Source organism: Myotis brandtii, unplaced genomic scaffold, assembly GCF_000412655.1.
Source record: "Myotis brandtii unplaced genomic scaffold, ASM41265v1 scaffold655, whole genome shotgun sequence".
NCBI lineage: Eukaryota > Metazoa > Chordata > Mammalia > Chiroptera > Vespertilionidae > Myotis > Myotis brandtii.
The window spans coordinates 627,617-637,577 of record NW_005370542.1 but is presented as its reverse complement, the minus strand read 5'-3'; the positions used below and the strand labels follow the sequence as shown (position 1 = coordinate 637,577).

Below are 9,961 nucleotides of genomic sequence, written 5' to 3'. Positions count from 1 at the left end.
TTTATTGATTTCAGAGGAAGGGAGAGGGAGAGAGATAGAAACATCAATGATGAGAGAGAATCATTGATTGCCTCCTGCACGCCCCCTACTGGGGAGGAGCCCACAACCCAGGCATATGCTCTTGACCAGAACAAATCCTGGACCCTTCAGTCCGCAGGCCGCCCCTCTATCCACTGAGCCACACCAGCCAGGGCCCAAGGGAGGAGTCTTTGGAGAGGATACCTTTGGCTCTGGGCTAGCGGCCCTTTGAGGAAATGCACGCAGGACAGAAGGCAAGTCCACAGCCCCTCAGCCTCTGCAAAGAGTCAGATCCACGGAGATGGGACGGGAAGCCCTTAGAACACAACCCCGGCTTCACAATCCCAGCCCCAGCATCCGGGTGCCCCCTGCCAGGTTACCATGGAAACACAGCATGGGCCACGCCTTCTCAGTCCACCCACTCGTGTCAGTCTTGGCACCAGATGCCTGTATCTAAGAAGCTCCAAGGGCGAGGGCACAGCTTTGGTGGGACGCGTCAGAGCTCAGGCCGGAAGGGTAGAAAGCAATTTCTCTCTCCTCGGTTTCCCCACCGCAGGCCTTCTGCCCAACGTGGACGCTTTGAAATAGACCTGTGTTGCCCTGGCTGGTGTGGCTCAGTGGATAGAGCATCAGCCTGTGGACTGAAGAGTCACGGGTTTGATTCCGGTCAAGGGCACATGCCCGGGTTGCAGGCTCGATCCCTCATAGGGGGTGTGCAGGAGGCAGCCGATCCATGATTCTCTCTTATCATTGATGTTTCTCTCTCTCCCTCTCCCTTCCTCTCTGAAATCAATAAAAATGTATTAAAAAAAAAAAAAAGAGAGAGAGAGAGAGATAGACCTGTGCCCCATGCACGGCAGCAGGTTACAATCAGAAAACCCTTAGCTGCCGCAAAGCAACGTATCCCAGGCGGGCCTGCCTTTGTGGGCGTGGCCACTCATGTGATGCCAGGAGGCTCGGGCACTGCGAGGGGAGGCGTCATTATTTCTCTTAAAGCCTCACGAGCTGGCCTTGCCCGTCTCACTGCCTCCCAACAATCACATCAAAACATTCGGACATCAGCCCTAGCCCGTGTGGCCCAGTGGATAGAGCGTCGGCCTGCGGACCAGAGGGCCCCAGGTTCCATTCCGGTCAAGGGCATGTACCTGGGTTGCCGGCTCCTCCTTGGCCCAGGCCCTGGTCGGGGCTCGTGCAGGAAGCAACCAATCGATGTGTTTCAGTCTCCTGGATGCTTGTCTCTGTCTTCCCTCTCTCTTTCACTCTCTCTGAAAATCAATGGAAAAATATCCTCGGGTGAGGATTAAAAAAACAAACAAACAAAACATCTGAACATCAAATGTCAGATAAGGTTTGCTTTGGTCTCGGTCCAAACCATATGTCACGCTTTGAACAAAGACCGACTTCGGGGTTATTTGATGGAGGATTTGTCTGTCTCTGCGTGGGACGGGGAAGCAGCTGTGGGTCAAATTCTGATGGCGTGGGGGCAGTGCTTGCAACTGTGAGCTCTAGGGAGACACGCCCCCTGCCCTAGCGTGTAACCACGCCCTCTGCGGCTGATATCCTCACCCAGCTGGGCCATTGTCTTTCTCACAGTTGGTTGTCGAACATCATCAATGAAAGCCTTCTCTTCTATCTGGAGATGCAACCGGACATCAACGGAGGCGCTTTGAAATATGTCAGAAATGCGGCCAAGACCACGTGGTTTATTATGGTAGGTCAATCCTGATTGTAAATTTTCCTCTTGCAAAATAAAACCCAGCCCTGGCCCATGTGACTCGGTTGGTTGAGCGTCATCCCTGCACCGAAAGATTCGGGTTCCATTCTCGCTCAGGGCACATGCCCAGGAGGGGGTGTGCAGGAGGCAGCCTGTCCCTGTTTCTCTCTCCTTGATGTTTCTCTCTCTCTTCCTCTCTCTGAAATGAATGTAAAAATACGTTTTAAAAGATTATAAATGTAGCCCTGGCCGGTTTGGCTCAGTGTGTCTCTCTCATGTCGATATTTCTTTCCTTCCGCTCTCTCTGGAAATCAATGGAAAAAATATCCTCTGGTAAGGATTAAAAATATATATATAAACGTAAAAAATTATACTAAATACAGCTACATAATAACACATATCAAAATATATTGGCTAGAAATACACGCGATGGTCAGGTGGAAGCACATGCGTTTATAATAAAGACACAAACATGGGCCGGGCATGTGGCTCAGGGGTTGAGCATCAACCTATGAACCAGGAGGTCACGATTGGATTCCTGGTCAGGGCACATGCCCAGGTTGCAGGCTCCATCCCCAGTGGGGCATGCAGGAGGCAGCCGACCCATGATTCTCTCTCATCATTGATGTTTCTCTCTCTCCCTCTCCCTTCCTCTCTGAAATCCATAAAAATATTTTAAAAAATACAAACAGGAGCTCTCGGTGGAAAAATACACCATGTCCCACACAGACCTGATTTTGATGGCGCTTCAAAATCGGAGGAAATCTGATTGGCAAGGACTTGGAAGCAAGACCAGCGCTCCTGCCTCCCCCGGGCTGTGCCTGCCAGTGGCTTGGTGCCTTGGCTCAGGTCTTGTGTGGGTACCGCTCAGAAGCGAGGACCGGTTCCCTGCCTGCGGTGGCCTCAGGAGCCTGCGACATCAACCCGCTCGGACACTGCAGGCGAGGCCAGCAGGGGCGCGCCGCCTGCTGCCCGCGCTCACCTCACCGCGGTCTCCCTGTCCCCTCCAGGGCATACTGAATCCCGCCCAAGGGTTCCTCTTGTCGCTGGCCTTCTACGGCTGGACCGGATGCCGCCTGGACTTGCAGTCTCCCAGGAAGGAGATCCAGTGGGAGCCCATGACCAGCTCGGCCGCCGAGCGGGCCTGCCCCGCCCACCAGGGCCGCTGCACGCCTGGTGACAGCCCCGCTTCCAGGAAGGTGGCACGTGTGGGCGGGCACACGTCGGACGAGGCCCTGAGCATGCTGTCTGGAGGTGAGGCCCCGGCTGCGAGGCAGGCGAGCTGCGGGGTCCAGGGCTCCCCCAAGGCTCGTCAGCAACCAAGGTGAGGTGAGGTGGGGTGGAGGTGGTGGCTGTCACCTCCCTCACGCCCGTCGGGGTGTACATGGAGCATCACAGTGCCCCACACTGGTGCCAGTCTTGTAGTTGCTCATCTGCCTCTCCTTTCAGCATTTAAAAATACATATTTGTGATTTCAGAGAGGAAGGGGGAGGGAGAGAGAGAAACACCAATGATGAGAGAATCATGGATCAGCTGCCTCCTGCACGCCCCCTACTGGGGATGGAGCCCACAACCTAGACATGTGCCCTTGACCGGAATCAAATCTGGGACCCTTCAGTCCGCAGGCCAACGCTCTATCCACTGAGCCACACCGGCTAGGGCAGGACCTTTGCTTTCATTCTACTGATAACCCACTGCTCTCCCCCCAAACCACGTGGCATCATCCATGAAAGGACCACTCGGAGGTGTCTGAGTTTGACAGAAGGGGGTCTCCCTCTCGTGGGGCACCTCCTGGAGTTGAGCGCAGGCGGCCAGGCAGCCACCCACACGCACTGTGCCTCCCAGGACACGACACCATCACAGCCTTCTCTCTTTTCCTCTCCAGGGTCCGATGCCAGCACAATCGAAATCCATATTGCAAGCGGGTCCCGCCAGGCGAACGAGGTTGAAGGTGTTCCCAAAATCCAGGGAGACCTGTGAGAGAGAAGGGGCCCGCCCCCCATCCTCCGACTCTACAGCCCTTGTTCCTCAGAAGTGTTCTCACCTTCCCAGCGCCTCTGTCAAGGTGTCCCTCCCCCCAGGCTCACTCTCATCACCATGTCAGAGCATCTTCCCGAGGGTCCTCTTTGTGAAAAGAGAACCGACTGACGTGCGTGCCCTTGGGAATGGAAGAGTGCCTTGTAGGCCAGTGATTTCTGACCTCTGTGCCACAGGAATATGTACAACACGCATTACCTGACTGTTTAGTCAGGGGCGCCGCCTCTTTCCCTTCGTTTGTCAAATTAAAAAAATGACAACAGCGAACACAATAGCCGTCGGGTGTCATTGAATCAAAAGTTTGGCTATTTTCTTTGTCAGATGGGCAGAATATATATTTTTGGGGGTTGCCACCGAATTTTATGTGCCACAAGATGAAAAGGTTAAATATCGCTGTTCCAGACCAAATGCTCAGCAACTTCTGTACACGCTGTAATGTAATGCCACGTCCAAGTCCCTGGGAAAGTTAATAAAGTCATTGAAACCAGGCTCCCAGTCTGGCTTGGGTTCCTTCTGAACAACACTTCTAGCAAATGCTCTTGGGTAAAGTTATTGATGATGCCAGAAGGGCAGCAAAGTGGAGAAGCAGCTGAGGTGCCGGGCATGTGGATGGGCTGCGCTGCATGTTCTTCATGCACCACAAGAGGGCGCAGAACAGGCAGCTCACATCAGGAATACAGCCTTTGGTCCCAACGTGGGGCTGCCTGTTCTTCATGTACCACAAGAGGGCGCAGAAGAGACGGCTCCCATCAGGAATTCAGCCTTTGGTCCACACATGGGGCTGCATGTCCTTCGTTCACCACAGGAGGGTGCCAAAGAGACGGCTCCTATCAGGAATTCAGCCTTTGGTCTCTGTTGGGCTGCATGTTCTCTGTGCATTACAAGAGGGCTCAGAAGAGGCAGGTTTGATCAGAAATCCAGTGTTTTGGTTCATGCTGTTGGAGATATTTACCATTATTATTCTGAACTCTGTATCAGATAAGTTTCTTTTTAAAAAATATACTTTATGGATTTTCTACAGAGAGGAAGGGGAAGGGATAGAGAGTTAGAAACATCGATCAGCTGCCTCCTGCACACCCCATACTGGGGATGTGCCCACAACCGAGGTACATGCCCTTGACCGGAATCAAACCTGGGACCCTTCAGTCTGCAAGCCTACGCTCTATCCACTGAGCCAAATTGGTTAGGGTCAGATAAATTTCTTATCTCCATTTAATTTATCTCTTCTGGAGAATTCTCTTGTTCTTTCATTTGAGGGTTGTTGTTTTTGTCTTCCCATTTGGGCTGCCTGTTTGGGTTACTGACTTAATTATAACATCATCCTTCAGTGGATTTATACTGCCGCCAGCTACATTGGGGTCCGAGACTGCCTACACTCAGGCCTCCTTTGATCTCCACCATTCTGAACTCTGCTCCTCCTGTTACATATATATACTAGAGGCTGATGCACAAAATTCGTGCAAGAGTAGGCCTTCCTTCCCCAGGCTGCCTGCACCGGCTTCCCTCACAGCCCCAGCTTCGTCCAGAAGGTCACCTGGAAGGATGTCTGGTCTAATTAGGATATTACACTTTTATTATCATCATAATAAAAGGTTAATATGCAAATGGTCATCATGCCGTAACGCCGATCAGCAGGGACCTGAGGCTGTGTAGGACCAGGCCCGGGCGGGGGACCTGAGCCCACGCCCCCGACTCTGTGCTGGGACATGAGGCTGCGTCCCCCGCTTGGCGGGGCTTGACAGGAGTGGGGCCGGCCAGGTCTTGGTGTCGCCCAATGAGGGTGGAGCCGGCTGGACACTTCTATTATAGAGAAAGGGCAAACAGCAATATTAAAATATTTCCTCTAATAAATTCCCTTTTAATGTGCATGAATTTTGTGCACTGGGCCACTAGTAGATATATAATGTGCTAACTGAACAAAAGATCAATGTAGCATACTATTTAGCTATATTCACTTATGTAGAGAAAGTTAATGTTATATTGTAAATAACTTCTAAATTTCCTGAACTGGGTTTATTCTTCATGTGCACAAAGTATTTGTTTTGCCACCCTAACCAGTTTGGCTCAGTGGACAGAGTGTCGGCCTGAGGACTAAAGGGTCCCAGGTTCGATTCTGGTCGTCAGGGGCAGGACCTTTGCGTCACTTCTTAGTGTTCGTGGGGACAAGTCACTTAAGAGCATCACTGCCATTTTCTATTTGGTGAAGTCTCTATTGAAAAGTGTATTTGGCTCAATTTTTTTTTCAAAGCAAAAAACTCCATTATTTCTATATCACGGTTGTGGGCACATCCCCAGTAGGCGGTGTGCAGGAGGCAGCTGATCGATGTTTCTCCCATCGATGTTTCTAACTCTCTATCCCTCTCCCTTCCTCTCTGTAATAAATCAATAAAATAGATTTAAAAAAAGTATCTGTTGTGCCAAAGCGAGTAAAAAGTAAACTGTTCCCTTTTGGAAATGTTATAGTATAAATGGGTATACTATGTCCAATGATCCTATTTGTCTATAGCTCAAACTATAGGTTATTTTGTAAGAAAAAATGATCCAAACCTTTGGTAGATACAATGCAGTTTTCAGAAAAATTTATATTACAAATAAATCTTCCTTAGTTTTCAAGAGCCAAGGCATGTGAGATAGCCTCCCTCCTAGCCAGTTAGGGAGAAACAATCTTGAAAGACAGGAACGCACTTCATTTTCCTGTTTCCCATCCCAAGATTTCAGTTCCTCTTACTCCCTTCTCCTCCCCTTCCCTTTATGGCAGCGGTTCTCAATCTGTGGGTCGCGACCCCTTTGGCGGTCGAACGACCCTTTCACAGGGGTCGCCTAAGACCATCCTGCATATCAGATATTTACATGACGATTCATAACAGTAGCAACATTACAGTTATGAAGTACCAACGAAAATAATTTTATGGTTGGGTCACAACATGAGGAACTGTATTAAAGGGCCAGAAGGTTGAGAACCACTGCTCTATGGTGTGATTGTGTCCCATGAGGTTTGTTTAGAAGGTGCTGACTTTCATCTTAGCGACATGAAGTGTGACAGTGCTCCTTACTATGTTTTACAGGGAGAAGCTTTATAGTGAATATGCTGAGCGCGTTCAGACTTTGTTTCGAGAGTAGGAGAGAGCTGAGGAGAACATCAAGTTACCAGGGCAGAACCTGCAGGTTGGTATCAGGCTGAGGTTCATGGTTAGTTTATTGTAAGCAAGTCTCAAGGAGGAGAGAGAGCCTGTTCATATCTTAGACCAGTGGTCGGCAAACTGCGGCTCGCGAGCCACATGCGGCTCTTTGGCCCCTTGAGTGTGGCTCTTCCACAAAATACCACGTGCGGGCGCGCACGTACAGTGCGATTGAAACTTCGTGGCCCATGCACAGAAGTCGGTATTTTGTGGAAGAGCCACACTCAAGGGGCCAAAGAGCCGCATGGGGCTGCTCGCGAGCCACATGCGGCTCTTTGGCCCCTTGAGTGTGGCTCTTCCACAAAATACCGACTTCTGCGCATGGGCCACGAAGTTTCAATCGCACTGTACGTGCGCGCCCGCACGTGGTATTTTGTGGAAGAGCCACACTCAAGGGGCCAAAGAGCCGCATGTGGCTCGCGAGCCGCGGTTTGCCGACCACTGGGTCAGGGCATGGACCACGCTGGAGGGCCTGACCTGATCACGTGGAGGAGGGAGGCTAGTGGAGGAGGTGTTGCTTTCTGAGGGCAGAGGGCAGTGAGTGGAAATGTTTCCTGAGAGGGGCCAGAGAATGGACTTGGGAAGATCATTGCCAAGCCTCATACGGGCCCGACTTAGGTTAGTGTGTTAGTGACTATGACTCCATCCGGAGACTAGTATGCAATGCGAAGGCAGCGCAGCCGGAGGGCTGGATTTCTCAGGGTGGGCTTTAAGCACCCACATGGACAGAGTGAGTAGGGGACAAGGTAATATATACAGAGCAAAACGCAGCCTCTGTCCCCAGGACAACTGCCTCCTTGTCCCAGGGAGGGACATCCACGAAGGAACGAAATGATGCCACACCCACTCCGGGTGGAAGTGGCCCTGGGACTTCCCATTCTGCAAATTCCTCTGAGTTCCTGGCGGAATCGCGTTCCCAGCAAACCACCGGGGGACAGGAGGAGTCACCGACTTTGACTTTTCCAAATGGCCGGCCGGAAGTCACCCCCCACCCCCCTCCCTCCCGGGTGGAGTCCAGTGAACAACATAAACTGATGAACCAAAAGAGACCCAGAGACATGGAAGCAGGGAAGAGACTGAAACCTCAGAGGGAAGGCAGGCGTGGTGGGTGGGAAGAGATCAGCCAATGAACTTGTAGGCATATATGCATCACCCATGGACACGGGCAATGGGTGGTGGAGGCCTGGGGGGGGGGGAGGTCAAGAGGGGGAAAGGGGGACATTTGTAATACTTTCAACAATAAAGACTAAAACAGAAACACATGCCCTTAGGAGAGTTACCCTTTGCCACACCCGGGCTGCTGTTCCCACATCTGGGCAGCTTCAGCCCCAGTCCCGGAGGCACGCACCCGAGTCTGTGTCTGCTCATCGGGGAGTCGTGGGCCCCAGGGACCGAGCGGGACGAAGAAAGCACACCTACCACGTTCTCTCGTATCAAAATAGAGCGATTTATTCAAGACACTGAATAGGAGCTGCTGATTCTCTTGGAACAATGGGCTACCACACGCAAGGTGATCATTTTTGTAAGAGCGCGTGAGGGTGCGCGGGGTGGGGGGACAGATGCGGACGCGGACATGGACGCGGGCGGACGGGGTGGAGGTGCTGCCGGAGAAGCACAGTTGCTGGCACGTCTGACACAGACGACAAACACCGCAGGAGCCAGAGTTCAAAGCCCTGAGGCGGGGCGGAGGGGACGTTTGTGCATTTGACAAGAAACACGATTTGTGAAGAAAGGTGGAACAGGCTGAAAAGGAGGAAAGTAACCAGAACGAAGCAGACCTGACGTCGGACAAAGTGCACTTCCCCGCCCCACACCGATGTTAGGACAGAAGGAAACTCAAGTCCCCGCCCGGCTGGTGTGGCTCAGTGGTTAAGCAGCGACCTATGACCCAGGAGGTCTCGGTTGGATTCCTGGTCAGGGCACATGCTCGGCTGCGGGCTCGCTGGGTCCCCACTAGGGGGCCTGCAGAAGTCAGCCCATCAATGATTCTCTCATCATTGATATTCCTCTCTCTCTCTCTCTCTCTCCTCCTTCCTTCCTCTCTGTAATCAATAACAAAAACATATTTGAAAAAAGACTCCAGTCCCCGGGATGATGCTGGTCACTGCCGGTTCCCACCACCCCCGGTCCCTGCAAACCCAGCCAGAGAGTCTGGGAGGCTCGGCGTGGGACATCTGCTCAGAGTCAAGGTCACGTTTGGCCACTAACTGTCAGCGTTAGGGTTTAAGCTGTAAGTAAATGAGGGCGAACAGTCACAGGACGCCGGGCCGACTTTCTGGAGCTCAGCTCCCCGTGAGCATGGGCGCTGCCATGGCGCCTGGACGCGCATGCTTGGTCCCCTTGTTGCTGCGGCCTCTCTTCTTGGACGGTCAGGGGCAGGAAGCCAGGGCCTGGGGTCGGCCTTCATCCCCACGGGTCCCCGCCGCCGGGATTGAGCCCGCGTGGTCCAGGGACTCCCAGCCCTCGGCTCCCACCTCACTCCAGCCAAGCGGGTCGGGTTTACCCACGGACCACGCGTCGGCGACACCCTGGCTCCCGGCCTCGTGGGAGGATTGTCTACTGAAGCTCCGAGCGCGCGCCCTGCAGGTGCCCGACGTGTCCTGGCCCCCGGCCCCCCCTGGGCGGCGAGGCCCTGCGGAGACGCGCCCGTTTCTATGGGGGGCAGATGGCACCTCCACACACCGCCCCAAACTTCCTGACTTCTCGGGGCAGGAATGACCTAAGTTGGCTGGGATGTCAGCTGCCTTCAGAGACCAGAGTGGTGACGTCATAGACGTTGGGCTTGGGAGATGCGAGTGGTGACGTCATAGGCTCTGAGCTTCGCCGAGTGCCCGGGCCACGGCCCAAATAAAGCACCCAACTCGGAACCAGCACTTTGGGGTCTTCTCCGGCCGGGACTCGAGAATGTCACGTATCCACGGGGAGCCCGGTGATGACGGCATGATGAGGTTCCGCGGGCCCGGCCCGTCCAGGTCTCTTGGACGCGCGCACCTGCCCTGAGGGTGGATTTCCG

The 9,961-nt window shown here is 53.1% G+C and overlaps 1 protein-coding gene across 1 annotated transcript in view; it reads left to right on the top strand.

Moving 5' to 3' along the window:
• GPR143 (G protein-coupled receptor 143) overlaps positions 1-3,807 on the top strand; it is a 9,104-nt gene extending 5,297 nt beyond the window's left edge. Inside the window, exons 6-8 of the mRNA XM_005880805.2 lie at positions 1,612-1,729; positions 2,743-2,986; positions 3,618-3,807. Of these exons, the coding sequence (XP_005880867.1) occupies positions 1,612-1,729; positions 2,743-2,986; positions 3,618-3,712 (457 nt within the window). The 3' untranslated portion in view covers positions 3,713-3,807. The remainder of the gene's footprint in view (positions 1-1,611; positions 1,730-2,742; positions 2,987-3,617) is intronic.
• The last annotated feature ends 6,154 nt before the right edge of the window (positions 3,808-9,961 follow it).